The sequence below is a fragment of the Bombyx mori genome, chromosome 8, assembly GCF_030269925.1.
Source record: "Bombyx mori chromosome 8, ASM3026992v2".
NCBI classification, from domain to species: domain Eukaryota; kingdom Metazoa; phylum Arthropoda; class Insecta; order Lepidoptera; family Bombycidae; genus Bombyx; species Bombyx mori.
Window position 1 is genome coordinate 7,696,914 of NC_085114.1, and position 27,385 is coordinate 7,724,298.

The 27,385-nt window shown below is 34.8% G+C and overlaps 1 protein-coding gene across 1 annotated transcript; it reads right to left on the reverse strand.

Moving 5' to 3' along the window:
• Positions 1–269: 269 nt before the first annotated feature.
• On the reverse strand, positions 270–22,615 carry LOC119628826 (uncharacterized). The gene is made up of 3 exons (XM_062669582.1): positions 22,504–22,615; positions 620–3,798; positions 270–404 (listed from the first exon to the last, which is right to left on the reverse strand). Exons 1-3 carry the CDS (start codon positions 22,613–22,615, stop codon positions 270–272), a joined length of 3,426 nt encoding a protein of 1,141 aa, XP_062525566.1.
• Positions 22,616–27,385: the final 4,770 nt, after the last annotated feature.

A 27,385-nucleotide genomic window follows, 5' to 3' on the forward strand; every position in this document is an offset into this window, starting at 1 on the left:
TGGTTTGCGTACTATCCGTAAAGAGAAACTGTGTGGTTGCAACGACATTTATTGTGCGACTGACTTAAATTTTGACAAGTAAAAATATCGTAATTAGCAAAGAGTATAAGGTTAGTAACAATATACCGCCCACCAAAGGACTACTAAGTTCTTTCTAAATCTATTGCACTAATTACAACCTCAAGGTGACTTCAAAACAATATTCTACAAAACGAAATAAAGGTTGCTTAAATACTAGACATCATAATACAATATGCTTAACTTGCGACTTAGTATAATATTGCTACAGTGACATTGGTAGAGAATCTTGACAAAATTACAAGATGACCTTTCACCGAGTGGAATCCACCGGCAAACGACATAATTTTGTTATTGATTTTGCCCTTAGGATCCAATATTTTGATCTGAGACAACATAGCATTAACTGAACCCCTCCATGTAGTGTCTTGATATGGGCATCAGCAACGATCAAGTGTACTAGGGTGTTGTTATTTCGAATAATAATTGGGTGTTTTCGGTCATCAGGTAAGTTAGTATGTTTAAGGCGACCGCCCACCCTGAGGATATGATTCTCATCCAGGTATGGGTTTAGCGATCGTAATTTACTTTTTCTTCTAACTTGTTTCTTATCTCTTAGCCGATCTATTTCTTCTTTGAATTCTTGTTGTACTAACTTAATGCATGTGATAAGCGCGTCTTCTAATTCTTGTGTAGTTATTTCCTTGCTCGTACTTAAATTACTTTTGTATCTTAGAAATCTTTTACAGTAAATAATAGTTTTTAGTAATTCTGGTAACGTATCAAAATCTTCAAACTGAGCGGTTAAAGGTTTTAGTTCTTCTGCATTGTGGTAAGTATTTAATTTTATTGTTTTCATTTCTAATTCTGTTTCTGTTATTCCTGGCTTACTGTATATTATTTCTTTTTTGCATAACCACTTGGGCCCTGTCCACCATAACTCTTTCTGTTTCAAGTCCGCCAGCAGCATGCCCCGCGACCCGATGTCTGCAGGATTCTCTTCCGAAGCTACATGGAACCATCGGTGTGTGTTTACATTTTCTACAATTTCTACGACCCGGTTCGCCACGAATGTCTTCCATCTATGAGGATCACCAGATAGCCATGCAAGAACAATTGATGAATCTGTCCATGCATAGATGTTAGAAGTAGGTATACGCATTGCATTTTCTATTTGCTTAAGTAACCTTGCTAATAACAGCGCCCCACATAACTCCAGGCGTGGTAGAGACACGGTACGGAGTGGTGCCACTCTAGTACGGGCAGCTAATAGATTGGTGAATACTGAACCATCTTCCCTCTTCACACGAATGTAAGCCACCGCGGCATAGGCTTTCATGGAAGCATCACTGAAACCATGAACCTCGATGTTTTCCATCTGTGTGCTTACTGTGTTTAGCCATCTTGGAATACCTATCTCTTTTACATGTTCAAAGTCTTCTCTAATTGTCAGCCAATCGTGTAACAGCGATTGGTTAATCTCGTCATCCCAGCCAATCGGTTCTAGCCATAGCCTTTGTATGAGTATCTTAGCCAAAATTAAGCTAGGGGCGATCCATCCCAGTGGGTCAAAAAGTCTTTGAATATCAGATAGTATGCCTCTCTTTGTAATACTGCTTGACTTTGCTGGTAAGTTAACCTTGTACTGAAACTGATCCGTGCCCAGGTTCCAGATCAAACCTAGAGCTTGTACTTTTCCATCCAATTTAAAATCCAACTGTGCTCGAGATGTCCTTTTGTTTGGTTCGATAGATTTCAAAAATTCAGCAGAATTGGATGACCATTTTGATAATACAAATCCACCTTTCTGTAGAATATTATCTACTTCTTGTGCTCTCTTTATGGTTTCAGGAGCACTGCTCTCCCCCGACATTAGATCGTCCATGTAAAAATCTTCTTTAATAATTCGAACAGCCATTGGATGATTTCGACCCTCATCGTCAGCTACCTGGTGAAGCGTTCTTACAGCCAGGTGAGGGGCCGCCGCTGTACCAAATGTAACACGAAGCATACGATATTCTTTAATCGGGTCTGAATCATTCTCTCTCCACAAAAGGCGTTGATATCGATCGGCGTCTTCTTCATAAAGTAATATTTGCAGGTACATCTTTTGTATATCACTTGCATAGCAAACACGATGTAATCTCGATCTCATAAGTATGTTCCTTAAGTCCTCTTGCAGTTGCGGACCTACAAGCAATTCATCGTTTAGAGAAACGCAGTTAGAGCCCTTCGCTGAAGCATCAAATACTACGCGTGTCTTAGAAGTTTCTCTGTCTGCGTGTACCACGGCGTGATGAGGTAAGTATACTGATTTTTTCTTGTTTATTTCATTCTTAGGTATTTCTTCCATGTAGTTAGCTTTTATGTATTCTTGCATGACCTTTGTATAATCTTCTTTCAGTTTAGTTTCTTTCTTAAATCTTCTTTCTAGTTGAAGTAACCTTTTTCTAGCTATTTCTTTCGTATTTCCTTCAGTCGAAATTGGATTATTTGTATTAAATGGCAGCCTTACTAGATATCTTCCTTCACTATTTCTCGTATGTGTTTTTTCATATATTGTTTCACATAGCTTTTCTTCCTTTGTTAATATTCTCTTTTTATCATTGTCAATTTCCCAGAGGGATTTCAACATATGATCTATATGGACTTGATGATGAAGGACCAGAAATGATTCATTTTCACGGTTATTATCGATTTCCCCGAAGAGGATCCACCCCAGGTTAGTTTCTTGGGCACACGGAGAACCTGGAGGGCCCTTAATAAGTGTTGGTTGCACAATCTGTGCATACTCTTTAACACCAAGAAGTAAGTCTATAGAACCTGGTTGGAAGTAGTCTGGATCTGCCAGGTTGAGTCCTTCTAGATGTGGCCAATGTGTGACAGTTACAGCTTTGGAGGGGATCTTCGTGGTCAACTGTTTACTCATAACATATGCTTGTATGTTGATTTCGAAGCTTGGATTCCAGCGGGAGCCAATCTTAAGTTGAACCATGTGATCAACGTTAGTCCTAGTAGATCCTACCCCGATGATACTTCCTCTTGCTGGTTGCCTGTTAAGTTTGAGCATTTGAGCCGCCTTCTCGCTTAAAAATGAAGCCTGCGAACCTTGGTCTACTAGCGCACGAAGAACAACGGTTTGGTTATGCTCGTTCCTCGCTAAAACCATCGCTGTGGCTAGTAGTGCTGTGCTTTGTTTAGTACTGTGATGTGACGCCACCATGCTATTTATAACCTCTTCTTTCTCTTCTACCCCGTGGTGAGATGCACTCGGTTGATTCCTTTCCTCAGTTTGTGCCGAGTCTTGATGGCGGTGGAGAAGAGTGTGATGTCGTCTTCTACATAGGCGACAGGACATTTGTAACTTACACTGGTAAGCAGAATGCCCAGGCACCAAACAGTTAAAACACAGATTTTTGGTCTTGACATAATCAGCTCTTTTTGTAGGTTGCAGTGTGGTAAAATTCTTACAATGACATAATGTATGCTTTTCTTTACAGAGCACGCAAGTTCTTTCATTTGGCTGTGACGTGGTAGCTGTGGCAGTGACTAAGTGTGAACGTTCTCTTACAGGTTTGTCACGGCTGCTACAAGTCCCTGACACGGACAATACAAGTTCTAAGGTACGGTATCTTGACTGCAGGAAATCTTTTAAATTCTCCCAAGTTGGTAGTTCGTCCTCTGATTTTGAATAAGCTGTCTGCTCCCATTCTTTGTGAGACTCCGGGTCCAACTTCTGTATCACAAGGAATATAATTATAGGATCCCAGGAGCTCGTAGCTATATTTAAATTTTCTAAATTATTCAAACAATCTGTCGTGACGTCTAATAAATTTTTTAATTGATTTGCAGACTGAGAACTAATTTTCTTCTGATTAAATAATTTCTTCAAAACTGAGTTAATTATTAATCTTTTATTTCCATACCTTGACTTCAAAATATTCCATGCTTTTTTATAATTGTTTTCCGTGACTTGAACAGGTTTTAATAATGTTTCTGCCTCGCAGCTGACTGTACTCTTAAGATAATGTAACTTTTGTACGTCACTTAAAGCCGGGTTCTTATCCACTAAGGAGGTAAATAGGTCTTGAAACGTAGGCCAATCTTCATAGTTTCCAGTGAATTTAGGTAATTCGATTCTCGGTAACCGAACAAGGTTTTCGGTATCCGCAATAATCTTAGAAATATTTGGTGAGGACGTTAAAGTACTCGGCGCGGCTGCTTGTGTGAAAGATTGCAAAAGATCTTTTAAATCGGCTAACAAGACGAGATACAAATCTTCGAACACGAAGTAATCTTCATTTTGAAAATATGGTAACTCTTGTCTTTGTTCTTTCGGTGTTATTTTTACCAATTGTAGATGCGTTTGCTTAAATGTAGTCCAATATTCTTCGATACATTTGATTCTTGCTTCTACATAACCTCTTGTCAATCTAGCTTTTGGACATTTCTTTAAATTAATTTGAGTTTTGTTTAAGAGCGCAGCGGTATCTTCTAAAACATTCAAAAGTTCATCCATAGTACCGTCCAACCAGAAAACGGAATAAAATTGTAATATTTATAAATTATTTGTCTTTAAATCACTGGAATGTGGTTTACGGCTTACTGGAAAACAATATTTTCACTGACCGGCGTCCATCTTCGATAGCTTGTACGTTCAAAAAAATCCGCTCGAATTTGACCAATATGAATGATGTAATTAAGGTTCAATTTGGTTTGCGTACTATCCGTAAAGAGAAACTGTGTGGTTGCAACGACATTTATTGTGCGACTGACTTAAATTTTGACAAGTAAAAATATCGTAATTAGCAAAGAGTATAAGGTTAGTAACAACAGAAAATAAATTTGAAATACAAATAGTGTAAGAAAAAAGGATTTTATTGTAAAAAAGCGTGGGGTGCTTTTCAGGATATTATCAAAATAGCTCTTCTACCCATATCTGTTCATAAAATATTTATAACTACTGATACCATGCACCCCACGCTTTTTTTACAATAAAATCATTTTTTTACCCTATTTTTAATTCAAATTTATTAAAATTTATTTTCAATATTTTTAGTTAGATTTTCTATAAAGCGTATTTTGTTAGTTTTTTAAACAATTTTTTTTTTCCATTTTTATTTAATATTAAATTATTATCGGTCCTCAATAAGTAAGTATACCAAATTTCGAGTTAATCCGACGTTTTAAAGGGGTCAAAATCATGTTCAAAGATTCCGTTACATACTAACATATTTTATATACGTCTGAAGCTAATAAAAACGTTTCAAAAGGGGAAGAACTGATTTAATATGTAGTAAGAAGATGCTCGTCTAGAACATACCCGTGAGTAGAGGGGAGCTTTCATTCGCCTTTACTAAACTTTTTCCTGAGGCACTGTCAAGTTCTACAAAATGATATTTCACCCTACAAATATATGTTCGACAACCCTAATTGGCACGTACAGCCGAGCCGCGTAATTCCATTAATGTCCAGAATACATCACGGTACACCTCCACTTTCCTAGATTTACTGCGAGCGCCAGACGAAAGGGCTAGGTCGACTCCGTAGGCTGCCTCGTTTATTAGCACGGTTATACGAGAGAAAAGATTTATTATGTTTTCTATAAGAATTTTCCTCCTTTCTGTGAAATGTGTATGTGAGGTCGTGACACTTCAGCTGAAATGTTGACAAGAATGTGGGTAACATAAATTACCTCCACGAAGATTTACTAAGAGATCCACTCGTGATAAACCTATTTGCGTTGAGATAAATTTATTATTGTAGCTGTGTAGAATTTAAGATGAAACATTATACAGAAATGTGGAAAAAATCTTTTTTCTTGATACGGATATTGTAATAATTCTATTTTTATTTTATTTCTAGTTACGTCATTGTTAATCATTCTATCTTATGTTAAATTAAGTACCTTTATATTTATTAAACATTTCAATTTACCGTATTGTAACCTCCATAAAGAGGACGGATAACAAATAATTCCAATAGGAAAATAGGGAAACCCTGGTTTGGCAATTGTTTTTTATGTGTAACTCACGACTTAACTATATAATAACTTTAATTTTAATGCTTGTTAAAACTTACAATTTGTTAATATTTTTAATATTTTTAACGTCAATGAGTTCTGCCCTTATTTATGAAATATAAATTATTTTACAATTTCACCCTATATTTTCTTTATATTTGTTATATAATATATAATATAAAGCACTAGTCTACGAAAAGTGCAATTATTAAATTGATTGATGTCTATACAAAATATAAAATATTCTTTAACAACAAAATATACTTAATTTAAGAAAGCATGCGTTCAATTTTACCTAAAAATAATCTAAATTGCTTTCAGATATCACATTTTAACAACGAACGATTTTAATATAAAAATAAAAACTAAAATAATATCGAATAACTCGACTATTAAAATCTTAGAGTGGATTTTCTTCAATGGAATTGTATTTCATTTTTATTATTATTATAGATAGGTAGCGAATGCCACCACCCAACTTCAGATACGTGTTTGAAGTATTTTTTCCATAACGGTTGTCAGGTATATTAAAGCAGGACGCCTGTTGACTTTGCAACAAAAACGAACCAACAATTTTGTAAATTCTGTAAGCGGATTATCGTTCTTCATTTATAAAAAACAATTTGATTCTGTATATAATAATATACATATATATACTTTATTGCTTTTGTAGGCAGACGAGCATACGGCCCACCTGATGGTAAGTGGTCACCGTCGCTCATGGACGTCAGCAATGCCAGGGGCAGAGCCAAGCCGCTGCCTACCATAAAGTACTCTCCGCAAGCCTCGTTTGAAGAAGGACATGTCATAGCGCTCGGAAAACACCGTGGAGGGGAGTTCATTCCAAGGTCGAATGGTACGTGGCAAAAAAGATCTTTGGATTGATTGATCTACATAACATAAGCGCACAAGAGACTTTTATACGATAAGTATTGAGACTTTAAGGCAATTTAAAATGTGATTTGATGTGAAATTGAGCATCAACATAGATGTAACAAGCGCACGCGAACGAAATAACGATCAGGGGAATACGCCCCTTATAGGATATGAAGTCGCCCTTCAGAACAAAAAAAATGAATTATTTTATAACATGTAGTTCACTTTGACGTCAAAAATGAAGGAAAGAACGGTGCTCGTTTAAAATAATTTCATTGAAGCATCGTATCTGCAGAGCAGAAAACGTATTTGGCATGAAATCTGTAGGTTCTTGAAATCGGATACCTTTATTATTATAAAGTTAAGGATTATTTACTAGATGGCACTACGTGGGAATGAGGCGTTCGCTCCTGGCCTTTTCATTTTTCATTATTATTATTATTATTATTATTATTATTTTAATTGTATTTTTTGACTTGTTTTTTCCTTTATTGTAAATATTTTTATTTATTAAAAAAAAAGGAAATATTTTGAGAAAAAACAAAAAACAAACAAAAAGCCCGCCGAGTTTGTTTCGCCGGTTCTTCTCAGGACTGTGGCTTTTTTTGGAACCGGTGGTAGAGTTAATATTGTTATTTTTATTTTGACATTCAACAAGTGTGTCATACTGACATCTAAGTTGAAATAAATGATTTTGAATTTGAATTTGAATTTATTCTAGAAAAAGTGTTTTACTAATTCTTTAATAACTTTTGCTTTTAATTTCTTTTTATATGACAATTTTTGAAGCAACCGTATTTCTAACATTGCTTAGAACCATAAATAAAAGCGTACAACAGATATCTGTTGTTTTAAATAGTTGATGTTGAAATTTATTTGTAGGAAAATTCGGAAAAAACAGAAAGCTATTTTCCATTTCATCTTTCACTAACTGTCAGTCGGGTAATCTTCTTATCCGTCCTTTTCTTTGTTTTGAAGTATTTCTAGGGTACGGTCTCGATAAAGGCTTTGTAGCCGGGGCTAAGGGTTGATAATCTATATCAGTTTGTGTGCGAGCAAAGGGATCGTTAAGATATCTTACATACATACGCAGATAATGTTCGAATGTTTTCATGGATTCGACCCAAACAGAGCAAAATTTAGTCTTATTGATTTCGTATTGCCATTTGCAATTTGTTCTTTTCACAGATTTCGCAGATAACAATGAATTGTACAATAACTTTATATAGAATACCTTTGACCTATGTGATAACGTAAAATCTGAGAAAAAGCTTCAATAAAATAGAGTAACTGTAGTAGTATCCTTAAAATCAAGTATTTTTTAGATAAACTAGAAATTTTCTAAAAACAATTTGGATTTTATATATTAAACATTATTTTTTGTGGTTCTAAATTCAAGCGTTCAAATTGTAATGGTTCCTCGAAAGTATAATTACGAAAGTTAATATTAAGCTGTGTTTTCAGAAAAAAAAAATTTGGTTATTTTGTGGATAAATTTCTTTTATGATATTCGAGACAGCTGAGTCTAATTTTGCTGGGTCTCGTATTCAAACTAGGCGCGTAAGTCCATTAATTTAGTGTTATTAGGAACTCAACTTCTGGCCAAAGTCCATAAACTCTATTAAAATGATTCCATAAGAAATATGTTCTAAAGTACAACGAAGAGGTTGTGCTTTACTGACTGAACAATTTGCAATGAGCAACTCCTCTTAGGCTGAACCCACCAAATGAGGTGATGCGAGAATAACCTCTCAAGGCTACTGGCGATTGGATAGAAAAAAAATACTAGAATAATATTATACAAACTGATATATAGAAATAACGTCAACTTTTTAAATGGATGTTTGTCAACCTAAACTTAGAAATAACTCAAAGTGCTGAATAAAAAGTTGCTCTTTTAGAATTATTTGACAATTCTTTAGAAAAAAAGGAATGTTGTGATAAGAAATTTAAAAATTCACATCCACAGTGCGATTCCAGAGGTCTTTTTGCCACGTACCATCCGGCTATGGAATGAGCTTCCCTCCACGGTGTTTCCCGAGGGCTATGATATGTCCTTCTTGACATGTCTATGAGGCTAGTGGAGAGTATTAAGCGGTAGGGAGCGGCTTGGCTCTGCCCCTGGTATTGCTGAAGTCCATGGGCGACGGTAACCACTCATCATCAGGTGGGCCGTAAGCTCGTCTGCCTACACGGGCAATAAAAAAATTTAAAAAGATTTTACTATATATTCGACTCCACCGGTACACCACATAGTGAAATGCAAGCAAAATATTAGTTAAAAAGTGATACATGTTGTTGTCTAATCACTTGGAGCAATTTTTCCAGGTAACCCTGTACAAAGATAAAACTTCTAATATAAAAAGCACAATATATAAAGAATGGAATTCAATACTGAAAATACGATGGTTACTACTTACATAACTATAAATATAACAAAAATATGTGTAATTTATATTTTATATAAATTATGAAATGAAACGTCCACTAAACATCGTACATGAATTATATAATGTATCCTATACTATACTACACAAGACTATCCGATATAAATTTAGATTATTAGTTGGACTAGAAATAATGTCTTTAGTAATTATTAGTATTCCAAAGCCGTAGGTAGCTCCACGATAGTATTGTCCATATCGTACATACCGTAGTTCGAGCTCTTCAACTCTTAACATAATATTTTTGCTTATAAGGAATAAAAACAGCGTCAGCTTCGATTCTTTGAATCAATATCCTTGAGTGATATCACGGTGCGTGGAAATGAAAATTCAAACACAATTTTTCTTTGAGGCATGTCGAATGAATCATGCCGTTGGTCCCCATCCCGTGATTTCCCTTAAGAGAAGGCATCAAGTTTGAAGTAAATCTGCGATATCTCCTGTAATGTCTCCCCTGGCGTGCCAACCGAACTCGCTGACCGTAAAATTGTAAAAACTACCATAAATCTTTGCCGTTTTACTGGTTTGTTTTACACTAAAGACAAAGTTAAGGGTTACGTATATTAAGCTTCTTTTTGAAGTATACCCGTAGTGATGTCAATTATAAATTTGAATCAAAAAAATGATATTACATATTTTATCTATTATTAAATATTCAAAAGGTAGATAAGATCCTATCACTCATGCATATCATCTAATGTACATCCTATACAATGTCTAATATTGAGAGAGGGGCGTTCTAAAAAGACTTGTATGGCCTGTGTGAAAGAGGATAGCCGTGAGAATGTGAGTGTAGAGAAAACGTATGGCCCTGAAAAACAAATAGAGGATATACTGCATAAAGCACCTATAGTGAGATAAGGCCAAGAAGAAGATTGTTTAATACTGAGAATATTTGCTAATCTTTTTTGTAGAGAATAATATAAGTGTAGAGAAGAAGTATGCTAGTCTTGCAAAACAAATAGAGGACATACTGCATAAAACACCTATAGTAAGAGAAGGCCAAGAAGTAGATTGTTTAATACTGAGAATATTTGCTAATCTTCTTTGAAGACAAACCCGTGGACGAGATGGGAGCTTATTCTTGAAATTAATCATTTACCAAATTAGACAGTAGGTTTTATAATACAAAATGCTTGCTTAGCTGCGCCTTTTCCCAAATAAATGGTGATGGGAAAAACATTAACAGGGAAAGCGGACAGAACAAACAATATTGTTGGTAAAATGTCGAAAATGCCATGCGCACTAGATTTGAATTATATATGTGTTGAACATATTCAATATTTTATCAAAAACTTAACACTCATTTCTAATTATTGCACTGAAACAGTCGAAAATAGCTCGGTTTTCATTTGAGAATGCCATAAAAATTATTAATTAGGCGCCGCGCTAATCTCTGTAATATTTAATTACATTGCAACCACGTCGCGTAGCGTTCGTCTGCTTAATTAAGCCTCATTATTGTTTTTAAAATTATGAAATACAATTTTTTTTACCGTAAAGCCAATCTAGTCCTCACTAATGGTAAAGTATAATAATGTTTGGCTAACTTATCCTTTGTGTATTTTGTCGAAGCAAGTTTTCTATTAATTTAGTTAGGTTTAAGTAAGGCTTGCGCCATTCCTGCTAATTTAGTTGTTATAGCTTCGTTAAGCTTTTGACGCAGCTACTTTTTCAATTTACGTTACTGTTAACTGTTAATTAACTTACTTTATATTACTCGGAAAAATATTATTTGCGATGTGACTTTAGTTTGGGAAAGAGTATGTTTTTTTTATATCGTTATGTAAATTGCCAATTATAATTGGAAATGAATTCAGAATTATATTGAGATTTTACAATGATAATTATTGAGTTTTTTTTAAATTTACTAATTAAAATAATTGTATGTTAGGCGTGACGTTAAAAGACCGTAAAAGAGCAGCAGACATTAGATGTACAACAAAGGTGGAAGATGTACTAAAGAAAATAAGACAGTTAAAATGGCGATGGACAGGACATATGACAAAGGAAAGCAGAATTAAATGGACTAAAATTATAACAGAATGGCAGCCACGTGATGGCAAAAGAAAAAGAGGTAGGAAAGCTAGAAGATGGACAGATAATATAAAAAGGATTGGAGGGACAATCTGGTCCAGAAAAGCTACCAATAGAGAAGAATGGAAGCAGCTGGAAGAGGCCTATGTGTCACAGGACACGCTGATCATTGAACCGGGAAACCCGATGTATTAGATTTAAGTTAAAACAATTTGCTACTGTGTGTAAATATCATTGTTTAGTATCAGCAATAAAGGCTTACAAAAAAAAAGTTACAATAATTGTACTTTGTAGGGTTTAAGATGATTAAAAAAGAGAAAACCTGTAGTAGACACGACTATAAGCCATAGTACAAATGAAAAGTAATTTTAATAGCACATCACCTGAATAGAAAGTTGATTATTTTAAACGAGAGCTAAGAAAATAGTTCAGAGATTATCTTCAAGTAACGCAAAAAAAACTCCGATGTCATCATTTGTTGGAATTAAAATTTCGTTTGTCGTAGAAGCTTCGTCAAAAGAAAAGACCAGTTTTAGGTTCACTAGATGTTTGATTTCGTATACAAGAAACATGACTTCTGCTTATCTTTAGAAAGATATAATAGATGTACCTACCTATCTTACCAATATTATAAAATGTAGACTTTAGATTTATTGATGAGATCTCAGGCGTTAGGATTATTGACGTGAATTAATGTAAGTCTAGTTCTTGGCCGCAAAGAAAAAGCGTCAATGCCGTTAGCAATTCTGTCGTCGTAATTGAAAGTTGCCCAATCACTTTGAATATTAGTTGAAAACTTTTTAATGAAACCAGGACTCAACCGAAAAATACTCCAAACCTCAAACACGCAAAGCTGTAGAACTACGAGACTGGAATAATGTTATGAACAGGCACGAAATCAGCTGCCATTTATTAGTCTAACCGCCCGTTTCGATGGTGATAAGTTGATGAACTAGAAAAAACTCTTTGGCTCATTGCTTGGAGTTCAGATGCGAATCGCTTGAATATCTTGAATATTCTCAATATCATTTGTGCGCTAGCATTAAATAGTTCACTTAGTTATAGCTAACATTCTTAAAAATTCACACATCTTCTCAGTTTCCAGTAATATGAATAATTAAATTACATACGACGTTCTGCGGAGAATTCGCCAGAATTTCTGGATGGTTGGTTGCCTTATCCTTCGATTTGGAAAAAAGTCGTAAGACAGAGCTTTGATGTTGACAGTACTGAAATTATTGAAACGTAAATTAATTCTATATTTTTTGTGTAAATTGTATGTATCTGTAAAATATATATTATACCACCTTTTATGAGTCGAAGATACGATTAAAACTAATTTTGTGGCTTGATTTAGCTTTTCTTATTTTTATTTCATTTAATGAATATTTTATTATTCAATATTAAATTTCCGTGGTTAAAGACCACTAAAATATACCATTCATTACTTTGATATCACTAAAAAAATGCGGGATTTAACTGTAAAAGTAGTTTGTAAAAGCAAATATACAACAATCATGTCGAGCATCTCTCTGGAATGACGGATAGTGACATTGGGTACAATAACACAGTCATCGTCCTCTTGATCTACCATACTTTGTTAAATATTTTGAAATTGCGGTATGGGTAAAGATGTTATTTTCTTGCATGTGTGTGATTTGCCGTACTCACAAGATAATCGTAACCAGGTGCCATTGAGAGTAGATTATATTTGTTTTTACAAGACACATCATGAAATCAACGTGTTCATCTCTAATCGAATGGAACTGGACCGCCGCTACATTATATTAATTTTAACGATCACCACTGATGATAATAATTTCTCGGCACATCGGACGTTAGCTATTGGTTACATTTTTTCGTGCCTTACAGCCTGTAAACAGTTTGGCTTTGGCGCAATACAGTTAGTTATACACATGCGGGAAAATGAATGAACTCAACAATACTATTAATCTTCCATCTTATTATGTACATCATTTCGTAAATAATCGCTCATAAAAGTAGATATGTATGTAAATAACTTAAACCAACAAACGTTTTTCTTAACTGAATCCTGAAACGATTGCTAATGTATGTAGGTTTTATTTTACTTCCGCCCCAATTTACTATGACTGATCTTTCAAGTACACCCCTGGTCTGGGGCAGAAAAAGTTTACGCTTTGAACCCTAGCCGGGTAAGTGTTTTGCATTTCGACCCACGCAGCCTGCATACCAATGCGTAAAGGATTGATGTTTGCACAAGACTATCAAAAAATATACCTTTTCTAGCCAAATACCTTTTAGTGACTCAGATAGTGAATAAAACGAACCGAATTGAACATGAATAAAACGTTTTATATGTTTCGTTAATTTACTTTGGATTTTTGTTCAGGTGAATTATTAGATATTTCTTGTATTATAATTTTCAATGCTTTGCCTATACAATATATAAAAAATAAACGTCCAAATTTAACAGCTTCAAGTCATATGTAGTAAAAGCAGATATGTATCTAGTGCCAATAGCAATTCACTCGGTTTGTTGCCGGACCTCCTCGGTGGGACGCGATTCCGATCCGGTCATAGATTCGAAAAGTATTGTTCATGTTAGGGCACATGTTAGCAAAGTCCCAGGCTGAGCCTCGCAAGCTCGCCTACAAACCCGGTGAAGCCAGAATGGCCCTTCGAGGGTACTTGTATGCAAAGAAAAAAAAAACACTAGAATTACTAGATTAAGAAACTAAACTAGATTAAGATTTAGTTTAAATATATACCAATATAATTTTGAATTTTTTTATATCTGTTACTCAATCCCATAAAAATAACTTTTCGAGTTGTCTTTCGTCCTGACAAAACCAATCAGTGTACTGAAATCAATTCGGGAATAAAGAAAACACTCAAGTGTCTAATATTTAAATCGAATAATTACGGCCTAAGATAGAAGCAAAAATTCTTTTTCCAATATATAACGAGGAAAAACGGCTATTATTAAAGCTCGAAGAAGCGAAAGTTTAAGCCAAGTTCTTTTATAGGAAGATTGGAAGCTTTACATATCTTTGAAAAAAAGTTTCAGGATTTCGTGTGATAAAATGTTTTGTGTGCGTGTAATCCTCAAATACTGTGTGATTTGTCTTTGCCGAGATAAAGAAAGTGTTTGGGATTCTCAAGCACACTTAAGTCCGGCTGCTTTAAGTCAAAGACTCAACTTTTAGAAGCAATGAGTCAGATTACAAAGGATTTTCTCAAATGCAATAGGAATGAGAAAATACACCAATTTTAACTTCTATTTTATTAAATTAATTATCGTGAGAACTAATCAAATTATTACATTGTGGTATCAAAAAGTCTTTGACTGGAATATAAAACTTCTATTTACTAGATTACGAAAAGAAACATAGAAATGTACGAGATTGTCATTCTTTGTAGCATCTAAAATCGGAGAAATTAGTACTTCAATAAGGAAACTTTTAATTCAAGTATAAATATTTCTAGGAAACCATTTCCGGCATATACTATTACAGATTTCTAGGAAACCTTTCAAGGAAATTAGTTCAGAAGCAAACCAGTCGTGCACTGCACCACATGCATATGAACGCAACTGGATAGATTTATTCTCTTCTCTTCTCTTCTTATTCTTAAATAGATTAATTGGATCCTCAAATACCGAAAATGTAAAATTTTAGGAAATGAAGATTTAAGGTTTTCTTCTTTATTTTATTATAGTATTCGGTTTTAATTGGATTTCTACTGCTATGAAAGCTATTGTAGTTCCATATTAATATCATGCAGGCATCGAAAATTTTAAAACGGCATACGTTTTTTTTTAGTTAAAAATTTCAAACTTGAATGAAACAATGGGTAGATTATTTATTTCTCAGAAACGTACGCCATCTTCAAACTCAGTCTTTGATGTCATTAATTATTACACAGGTCTTATGCTCGGTGAAAGCTCGAGAAATAATTAAGGCTTTTTCCATTTGCATTACAAATTTTAAGGTTTTTTATATATTGTCGGTACATTTTTTTGACAAATCACTCAACCTCCAGATTTAGGTTGTATTCATTATTTTTTAACCGTTCGCTTTTTCGTTTTTCGCTTATATGTTTTTTCGTTTTTTATAAATATTTTCTAACACAGTCTTCTTCAACTTGGCTCGAACACATTTACGCAATAAAAGTCTCCATTATCTAATCTCTTTGTTTGGCTTAATTAAAAAAGAATATATCTACACATTAGTAACCAAACTGCAATAATATATCTTATAAAGTAAGATCTTAACAAAATTCTATATTTTGTGCTTGCACTACTTAGAATCATAACAATTATCCACCCAACCTTGATGAATGAACTGTAGCCCTTGTTGGTCAATGTTTGCAGATATTGGCCCCATAAATAAACAAGAGATTGTGTTGTACATGTCGTTGTCATGTTCTATTCGAAGTGCCCCTGTCTAGTAAGACCGCCTTGTCCGTGAAGTTGACAAATGCCTCCGGCACGTTAGCTGTTTGTCTACGCCACTTAACATAAGGACCTGAGGCTATCTGATACACCTAGAGATGCAGTCGAATGCTTCGAGTGCGCATCACAAATATGTTTGCTTTCTTTGAAAAGAATCACTAAGCTTAGGATTTTTTTTTAAATCTCTCATCTTAGTTGGAAATATTTTTGTAGTATCAAAAAAAAAAATTATGCAATTACATTATTTTATTAAAATATGAACAATTTTAGTCTAAAATAGTTTAGAATTTTAGTCTAAAATAGTTTAGATTAAAATAGACTAATAGACTAACCAACTTGAAACTTCGCTTCAGACAATGATAAATTGACTTTGAATGCTTAATGATGATACGGTTTATGTCAGGCCAAAATATCCGTAGACATCCTGCCCAATTTTGCGGCAATGCAGTTATGTTATTTGTTTTAAGGGTAATAATTCGTACGCAATAAAATTTAGAATTTCATATCACGTGAGATAATTTGGGGTCAGCTAAATATTTTATCCATTTGCAAGCCACTTGGATTTTACATCCAGTCACCTGCCGATGTCAAGTTTCGTTGGGAATAGACCTTGAACTGTCGAATTAAGACAAGGTATAATAGAAAATGTTAAAATAAATAAGAAGCAGGAAGGCAAAGTATTTATAGTAGGTTGAGACTCATGCGATCTACAATATGCAACACCAAAAATAACACAGCTCAGACAATATTTCAATGACAACGTCTATATACGTCGTCTCAAGAGATCACGTTGTGACGAAACAAAGAATAGGTGTCATGTTAAAACTCAAGCGAAATGTATTATTCAGGTCCCGACTCACACAGACAATTCGGCTTTGTTCGAAAGCACCATGTAACTGAGTTCATACATATGAGCTGCGATATGGAATTGCTTTACCCGTACTATAGAAAGGTATGTGATGTAAACATAAATACCCAATTTTACGAGTTGAATTTAGTACTGGTTTGGTCCAAAGAGCGTCGTAAAAATGAATTGAATTAAAATTGATTCTGAATTCGGAACTATATTAATTGAATATTAATTTTATGTGAGTTAACCCAAGACTGATTGTTTTTGTGTACCTATAGCATAACCAACACACGAATTAGCACTTTTTATGTCTTTTTTTACAAAGTCACAGGTTATTTTGATTAATCATATGAATTGATAAAATTAAATTAGTGATTCCTATCGCTCTCAACAACTTAAAGCAAAATTTTTAATATTAGAGGTGTACGAATAAGGGATATTGATTTTTCAAATTTAACTGTTCATATTGTTATAACATATTGATACATCAAATATATGTTTATCAAGCAATTGTAGGATGCTATTGATGAAATATGTACAAATTATTGAATTATAAATTATGAATTATAAATTGACAAATAAATACGGAAAGCTTTCCGTTTACATGACATCATGTAAAAAAACAAACTTGATCTTTAGTATTTGAAAGTTAATATTTACAACTAAAAAATTATCGTGTGACTCTGTTTTTTGGTTTTCTTTTAGGATTCCTTAGGGCTGTACAAAAAGTTCTTAGCTACAAAATAGGAAAAGAAGGTATAAGAAGTTGTAGTAAATATATTTTTAAAGCTGTTAGTTGTTTTTTAAAACTGGGGTGAATTGAACTTGGTTTAACTCAACCTTAACTTAAACACGGGTTTGCGCGTTTACTGTGAAGAAGGACCTCTTTGTCATGGTGCCTCAATTCCAAGGAGTATTCCTGTAACCTTTCAAGAGTATTGGGATACTCTATCTACTATTTGGGTCGATATTTCGAGTGATGTCCAATTTCGGAGTAATTTGAAAGGTACAGTCAAGCTGGCGTTCAAAATGCTGGGAATCCTCAACAGAGCGAAACGGTACTTCCTAGACCTGGACAAATACTTTTACTTTTTAAAGCACAAGTCTGGCCTTGCGTGGAGTACTGCTCCCACCTCTGGGCCGGAGTTCCCAAATACTAGCTACTTCCATTTGACTTCTTACAGAAGAGGGACGTTCGGATAGTCAATAATCCCATTCTCACGGATCGTTTGGGACCTCTAGGTCTGCAGAGAGACTTTGCTTCTCTCTGTAATTTATACCATATGTTCCATGGGGAGTGCTCTGAGGAATTGTTTGAGATGATTTCATCACCTTGCTTTTACCATCGCACTATCCGCCACCGGAGTAGAGTTCATCCATGCGGAGCCACTGCGTTCAACTTCAAAAAAGATCTCTGGAAACAGTGCGTTTTCTTTTTTGTCACGTACCATCTGGATTTGGAGTGAGTTCCCCTCCACGGTGTTTTCCGGGCGCTGACATGCCCTTCTTCAAACGAGCTTGTGGAGAGTACTTAATAGTAGGCAGTGGCTTGGCTTCGCTCCAGGCATTGCTGAAGTCTATGGGCAACGGTAACTACTCACCATCAAGTGGGCCATATGCTCGTCCACCTACAAAGGCAATAAATAAAAAATGATGCACAAGATGGATGCACGAGAACTATGAAATGCAATATTATCAGTGAGATCAGCAAATATCGCATTTCCAATTTGTTACTCGGAATTTCGAAATGGGCTGGACATGACATGTTTTTCTTGCTTTCTCGCCGGTATTGCTGCAAAAAAAAACTTTCAGCATTTAATTATAATCTGAAAATACTTTATTTGTTTCTTCTTGTTCAATTGCCAATACAACGGAACGATAGTGAATTAATGCGTCTTCAGAAATTTAATTCTAAAATGATTTAATTGAGGTCCTTTACGGCTTAAAATCTCGAAAATAAAAGAGAGATCCCATTCTACGAAGCCCTTCATGCGGTCAATGATCGGAGGCGCTGGAGGGACATTACAAGAAGTAAAATCCTGTCAAAATTTGATGGCCACCCTCAGCAGTGAAGAAACGACGTGAGGAGATGGTTTCAAAATATTTGTGAACGTCTCTCTTTAATAGGTTTAGTGACTTATTCATATGATGCACCTTGGATACGTATTCAAGAAGCTTGCACGATTGAAAATGGCTTCCTTATTTTACACACATAAGTGAAATTTCAGCATGAAACTCAATTCCTATTCAAATAATACATTTTTATTAATATTATTAGAGACGATCAAAATATAATGATAAATTTTAAAGGTTAAAATGGAACCCTTTTTCTTGCTTAAATATTTAGCTATTTTATTTGCTTCTTAACCAGTCTCGACGTAAGACCAGTAGAGATAATATCTAATTCCGTATATCCGATTCGAACGCCAATAAGAGTTTTAATTAAAACACCACAAAGCAGTCCATTTTCTAAATGATTTCCGTCACACATTCGATCGAAATAAAACATCGAATAACGACAGTTTTTTGTTTCTGTAAAATTTTCAAACAAGTCCCAACTTCAATATTAGCCTGTGAATTATCGCGGTCTCGTCGGTGTCATTTGTGAACTTTGAGATCCGGCTCTCGTGGGCCGGTTCTTTACAAGTTCGTACCAGACTTTAACCAAACTCCTTTTTATAAAATGGTCAGTTTTTTGCAAGCAGCAGCTGCCGCATTTATTTTAATTGATTGAGTCAGCCCAAGAATGGGCACGTTAGCATTTTTAGATAAAATTTATCTCTTGTCTCACCTATATACCACTATATAATCAGTGGTCTATAGATCACTGATTTCATAGACTTTCAGTGATATAAGATTTACATGAAAATTTTTATTAGCATAAACTTAAGTAATTTTTGTTTTTTACATAAGAGAACAAAGTTGAAAACTTGTAAAAGAGAAAAAAATATTTAATTATACACGAGTTAATGTAAATGGTTTTGTATGCGCAAAAATATACATCCATGCATACACTATTGATCATAGAATTATATCAGAAATCGTTTTTAAGAAAAGTAATAAATAAAATTAGCATACAATCTATTACCAAATAACCAAACATGAAATAAATAAATAAAAACAGATTAAAGGTAATTATAACAAACTGAAATGAAAGAAAGAATTTGAATGAAACAGTTCAACGCATAGTTACGTATTAGGGAAGTTTTAATTGAGTTTTTGCGGCTCGCGTTCGTGACCTTTTGTGTCTAGTTTCTGACAACTTTGCAGAGATTATTTATAAAGTACATGACTAGTTTTATCTATTTCATGAGTTTTTTGGCTAATTATATTTTCTCAGTGTGTCGATTTTTATTGGAGTGAAATATTATAAACAATAAAGTATACTTAAATGATCTTATTTAATTCGATAAACGCCTATCACGGGTGTTCATACTGTTTTACCTACTTTTTCATCTTAGTTTATTATTATAACTACCTATTAGCTCCACTGTATAGCTATGCCAGTATTGATCAATTAAATTAATTTATTTAATCATGTCTGTGAAATTTAGTCAATCATATACAGAAGGATGATTTCAAAAAATGAGACATATGTATGAGCGAGCATATCGACGCTTGAAAGGCAAACATGACTAAGCGACAATAACTTCTTTGTACATAAATGATAGGCAATAACCATATTCGATGCGCAAAAAAAAAAACTTCTAGATCTATTAAAATAATTTCAATCCTACAGCTACTAGCTAGATTCGTTAAAATAAATTTTGTTTTCAGGTATTTCAACTTTAAATTAGTCTACTGTAAAATTCACGCATTGTCGCTTAGTCACGTTTGCCTTTCAAGCGTCGATATGCATATCATAAAATTAAGATCTCGACCTCAAATTTCAAGGTGCTAGCTTTATTCTTGTTATGATGTTTGTAGTCTTCGGTGAAAACTGAACACCATGTGCTTATATAGAGTAATAAAACACTATTATACGATTTAAACAGGAATAATTTAAAATCTCATCTATAAAGTGTTCGCCAGTAAATTTAGGAAAATAAACATTTAGTAATAACGGTTTGAGAAACTATCATGTTTCCGAAAGCAACTTGAAACAAAATTAAAATTCGGAAAAAATGTAGAAATTGAAACAACAGCAATGCCCGTCGGTTAATGAGAAACTCTTGAATGTTTATCAAATTACTCTCATCTTCTAAACGAAGAGCTATTTTTTTAAATCAAGGACCTTATCGACTGCCTTTAAAAAGTAAAAAGATTAAAGATCCTTCAGAACCTTTTTTTAATTGAAAGGCTTATTAGGCTTTGTTTAGGTTACTTTTCCTGATAATTAATTATTATAATAATTGTATAAATGTTGGTATTATGACAAAATGACAATTAAATATTTATTGGCAACACATTTCGAGCTAGTCACACTCAACGACCGGCTTAGCCTCTTGTGGTTACTGTCGCCAACGGATATATAACGGATATAATATAGGTTAGAAGTTGCCGAATATTAGCTACCTTATTCTGAAAAAAGGTACAACCCAATCATTTACGTAGAACCGCAATTTCAGGCAATGCAAAAGATCTAAAAGTTTTTTTGGTTTACAGAAAAATGTTTCCAATTAAATTTGATTTTTTTCATTAAAATTGGTGTTTATTTTGCGCATATTTTTAATCAAAGATATTCTTTATTTCACTTAATTAATTCCTTTTCGATAAATCACCTTTTGGCCTGTAACAAACAACAATCAATGTTTTGGAAATAAATTTCATTATGCCTTACTTATTTGGAAACTAATTATAGCATTTTATTTAGAACGAAGTGATACGCCAGATGCTATTCTTAGCTAATTTACATGTACTTGGATGCTTTATGAATTATTTGGCGGAAAACATTTAAAATTACCCAATCCAATTCAGCTCAGCTGTTCTGAAATATTGTGTTCAGAAGAAATTGTCAAAAATTCCGAATGAAACAGCACCCAACCGAGGTAGGCACCGTCAATTCGTGCTGACAGCGCCATGTCGGTAAGATTCTGGATATCCCGCTTAATCGAAATCTGTTTAGGTCAGAGAGTGCGGTGATCCGTAATCGGCTGATTCTTTCGAAAAAGACGTGTGGAGCATCGTCTTCATTGCCGTTCTCTTAAACTTTACCGTATCACACGGAAAAGGCCCGGATCATCGACTACAATTTGGGCATGTTTTACTGAACATCGCATTGAGGATGCGTAATGGTTGAAAGGCCATATTATAGACCAGTACTTCCCCGCTTCTTCCTTCTTGACTGCCACCTTATATTATACTTTCTAAAAACACGCGTTAACCAACAATTAGTATTTAATACTTCCTTTGGTTTTCGCGAGTTGTAAATACAATTAACACTTCTTTTACACAAACGACTTCTACGATGAAAGTATAGCATTGAGTATTCTAAATCAAAGCTGAAAAGTTAATTTACTAACTTCTAATGGTAGGACGTATAATGAGCGCACTCCACACTTTGGCATCTTCTGCATGGAAGCAATCATGTGTTCTAGTTTAAAAGGCGAGACTGCAGCTTTATAAAGCGATTGAGAATTTAACCTGACATTTCATGGTGGGTGACAGAGTTCACGTTGTTGTCTACGGCTCCGGTAACAAATTTATACAAGGTCGTATGTCCACATTAAACATTTTCCAGTGCCTCTTCAATCCTGAAGGTTGGCCGTTAGCTTCCTGTATTCATCCCTATCAGCAGCCAGCCGGAACAGCGGTTCGACGGAGGCAATACCGGTCCAGTCGCGGATATTCCGGAGCCACGACTTCTTTCTTGACTCAGCACGTCTCTTTCCGTCCATTTTGCCCATCATTATCAATTGCAGCAGCATGTATCTATCGTTCCTGAGCACGTGGCCGAGATATTCTATCTTGCGCTTTTTGATAGAAAGCCACATTTTCCGGGACATATGAACGCGCTGAGAAATGTAGCAATTAAATTCAGAATTAAAAAAACAAACCGGCTGTTCTTTTATTTTATGACGTAATCGAAAATTATGACAAAATCAAGTTAAATTTTAAGAAGGACGGCAACGAAACAATTCGCCCTCGATGTAAATTGCCTACTTGACCGTGCGGTAATTAGAATTTCTTTGATTTAGGTACGTCAAAAACACGGCCTATTCAATTACTGAGACTCGTTCAACTGTAAATGTAATGAACTCAGTTACTTAATATGAAATAAATAACTCGACGACGTAAAAAAAATATAAAATATAAAAGCACCTTTTGTCTGATCTCGAATGAAAAAGACGAGAATAAATAAATTCAATAATCTCCAAGTTGTTGAGACTTTGATGTTTGAGTGCGTGTTTACCGTTTACTTTTGAGTGTTTTTATTTAATGGTGCCAGTATTTTGGATAATAACAATTCAAGAACTAATGATATGATCTTGTGAAGTGAAATAAAAAAAAAACAATTATGATTATATAAATTACTCCAAGGGGAGCAGAAAAATATAACCATTTACAATAATAATTGGTCTTGTAAATGTCGGTACCTGTCGTTTTAAAGTCTAGAAAAAGTTTCTGCGCCTCAATTGGGTTTTTAATTTTTGAGAAAATGCAATGAACGTTGCTTACATAAAAATTATCAAACGTGATTTCTTTTCACACACTGCGAACCACCAACACGCGATGAATTGCTTTAATTTTCCTACGTAAAAGAAAAACTTGAATATGAAACTTAAATTTTACTTCTAAGGTGTAAATGTAGTCGTTTGGACGAAACAATTGATTTGTCTTACGCAGACAGAAAACAATAATACATGTACATTTTTTTTTTTCTAAGTATAAATAATTTTCGTTTTGTGTTATTTGAAGTCCTAATCAAATAACAAGGTCGTTTTCGGACAAACCTTTTGTCACATGAGAATATGAACTAATAGCAAGAAGGTTTATTATTATGGCGTTTTGTGCTAGAAACTGTAACAAAATAAGCCAAGGTGTTTCTAAATGCACCAGGAATTACTAGCTTTTTTTCCCCTACATATGCTGATAGCCTTGAGAGGCTATTTCAGCTTCACCCTAACGTGTGTAGGTGAGCTCACGGGGCTCAAACCGGAGTGTTGCTAACATTGACCCTAGCAAGAGTAGTGCTTCACAGAATCTACCACCGGATCGGAAACGCGACCCACTGAGAAGATCCGGCGAGAAACTCAGTGGGCTTAATTACTAGCACTACACGTCTTTCTCCTTGCAAAACCATTTTTGATACATCACGAATGCATGCAGGTACATATTACTGATAAGTGTTATTAAATTTTATTATCATTTTAAATGGATTGAAGAGAGTCGATCGTAAAATCTTAACGGTGTACTTCAAGTCGATAAATTTTTAATAAATTCTATACATAAAGAGTTCAACATCAAAACAACGGACATGTTACGTGACTTATCCACGGCGTTTCCTTTCGGAATGGCTCTCATAAAAAGTTCGTTGCCGATATAAATCTGACGTAAAACTTCGCAGAAAGAAGTGGGTATAATTGAAAAAGCTGATCTCTCATTAAAATCTTTCGCCTCCGTCCGCAGTAGAATTAAACACGGGGCATATCGCAGTCACGTCGCTGTTCCTACCCGTTTTTAATGAAAACGTCCAGGAATTACGACTGCGGCTTATAAAATATGTGGACGTTTATTTTGAAACATAAGTATACTGAACGTGGATATAAATAAAAAATATTTTCAATCATAATTCGAATTCTCACAGATTTCTGTTCACGATCTGTTGTATATAGGCGGGCTTCGGACAGCCTGCCAACCGAGAGGGCTGGTGGTCGTGGCGCCGACGACCGCCGGTCCGGCGTCCCGAGGGTGAGGGTGATGGGACTGATGTGCTCCGCACTAAACGCTTCACTTTCCCCCCTTTGCCTTTTCATGAGTTCTGCCTCATGCGAGGTTTGGACGTTGGTTGTTGAGCGACAGGAGGTTTTATTCTGTTCGACTCTGACATATCCCGCCCACCATCCCCAGTGAAGGGCGGAAGTCGTCCGGCAATTTCCTCCTGACCAAAAAAAAAGCTTAAACGAAATTAAAATTACTTTGAGCATAACGTGTATTAGTATGAAAAGGCCGATACCAATCGCTAAAGAGGCAGTAGGACGCAGTAAGAAAACATCGTTTCTATTTAATAGAAAAACACACGGTCGGAATTGAAAGTCTCTGGAAGTCGATTAATTAGTTTTTTTTATTGCTTAGATGGGTGAACGGGCTTACCTGTTGTTAAGTGGTTACTGGAGCCCATAGACATCTATAATGTAAATGCGCCACCCACCTTGACATATAAGTTCTAAGGTCTCAGTATAGTTACAGCGGCTGCCCCACCCTTCAAACCGAAACGCATTACTGCTTCACGGCAGAAAAAGGCATTACGCAAATTATAATTTTGCAGGTTTGATTTGTATTACACGATGTTATTCCTTCACCGTGGAAGTCAATCGTGAATATTTGTTGAGTACGTATTTCATTAGAAAAATTGGTATGCGCCTGGGATTCGAACACCGGTGCATCGCTCAACACGAATGCACCGGACGTCTTATCCTTTAGGCCACGATGACTTCAAAAAGTTAGATAAATGTATTGTAAAGTAGTCTAGTCTAAATCTAGTCAAGCTTCACTGTTGCTATTTCGAAAAGTGTATCTGTGCCATCTATTTACTGAAATCATTGAAACATTACCTCTGAAATAAAGCTTCTGTGAGCATCAAACACTTTGCAAAGTTTCAACGTGCTAGGAAAACCGCGAGGATAACAATCATATTGAAGTCGTAGCCTAAAGGATAAGATGCCCGGTGCATTCGTATCGAGTAATTCCGGACGTGAAGACAGTGCTGGTGTTCGAATCTCACAGGCAGATACTAATTTTTGTACTGAAATACGTACTTTTAACAAATATTGACGAATGACTTCCAGGGTGAAGCAAAAAAAAAATCGGTTACCTCTAAAGTCGGTTTACTGACGACAGTTGAACGTGACAACGTCATAAGAAAATACTGATGGAATGGTTTTCAATTATCGCAATTATCGTTGCTATAAACAATTGACACCACATTCACTTTTCACTGAACTTCATACTTGACGAAAACATGTAAATGTATTATTGTATAGCAGCTGTCCACGCGGATGCATCGCTCACTCAAGTAAGAGAGAGACAGATGTCGAACGCTGCCGAATGCGGAGGCCAATTGTGCCTCTTTGTCGCTCGTTGCGCGCTCTCGCTTGCATTTCAAGCCTTAAATGGAACGCCTCAAAGCGAGGTAACGCCGCATGAGTCATGTTTTTTCGTGCGTGCAGCCGTCTCCATCGAATTATAAGACGTTGTCACGTTAAAACAGGATACGCGGATTGCGTGCTGGGCTCGCACTGGATTTGCAATATATCGGCCAGCAGCTATGCTTTTACGTAATCATCGAACGCCAAAAGTCAGTCTGAGGGTCGAATTTTAGTGCACAGCAGAAACCGGAACGCATCATTGCTTTTTCGCAATGTTGACAGAATGGTAGAGGACTCACAATGATCTATTAGCAGTAAAAAGTTTTTAATAGAGTTCTAGCATCACAGACACTACTAAAATTTTCGTCAATAGAAAATGTCAATATTACGAATTTATAGCTCCGATAAAATAATTCAATTCATTCATTTTAATTTAGATTCAACGAAATATCATGGCTTTATTCGACCTAGAATCGACTAGAATTATTAGCCTGAAAACGTCTAATCGCCTAAGAATCCTTTGCGAATAAAAATGATTAAATTAATAAAATATATAAATATAAAATGCGATGACATTTTTTGTAGTTATTGATCACGCGGATCAGGTTGCACCTTACAAATATTGTGTTAGCTTTAATGTTATTATGGCGTGTTAAGAAAAACTTTTAAAGATTCGGTTCGCCGATAAATAATCGGTGTTAGTGCGATTTCTGTCGTGTTCTTCAACTTCAGCGTTGCATGCCAGCCGTTTTATGGAAAAAATACGAAAAGGTAATTATTGCCTTATTAATAACGTCAACTATATGACGTAATCAGTTATTGCATGCCATTTTTATATGCTTAAACAGTTGAGTTCAGTTTTATTTTGATTCTTTTAATTCATAATTACTTGTATATGTATATCCAAGCAATAAAAAAGTACCGAGAAATTTCCAAACATTACCATTACAAAATAAATAATGGTAATTGATCAGGCAACTGTTGTTTTTCTTTTATAACCAACGTATTTTGTGAAGATCAAAAACAATTTTAATAAACTTTAACATTTACGCTTCACAGCACACATGGCTCTTTAATTGGTGACCCGTTATAAATCGTTTAAATAAGGACAAACAATTGTACAAAATAAACCTAACTTTGGCAATAACAATGAAATATCGGCTTTGCCCACTGAAGTAATTTTAGCAGTTTATGTTAAATGAAAACGATACTGCATTTATAAATTGTCGGAGCGTACACATAATATATATAACCCAACTGTCCGTATGTAACATTCAAGAGCAAATAATAATTTTTTGAAAACAAAAATATTATATAGTCCGTTTTATTACATTTTAATTATGGGTTAAAATACCTGTTATATTTGTATATTTTCCACAATTTCTGTAAATTAAGCGGTTGTATGTCTGGAAGAGATCGCTTTTAGCGATAAGACCGCCTATTGTACAAATGTAT

Excerpts from the sequence above, each read along its gene's own strand:
- LOC119628826 (XM_062669582.1), bottom strand. The coding sequence starts at position 22,615 with ATGTGGCTTTCTATCAAAAAGCGCAAGATAGAATATCTCGGCCACGTG. Across the intron at positions 3,799-22,503 it reads CAAAATGGACGGAAAGAGAC|CTACGAGCTCCTGGGATCCT; the intron begins GTGCTGAGTCAA and ends ATTTAAATATAG. Across the intron at positions 405-619 it reads GGCTAAGAGATAAGAAACAA|ATCAAAATATTGGATCCTAA; the intron begins GTTAGAAGAAAA and ends ATGTTGTCTCAG.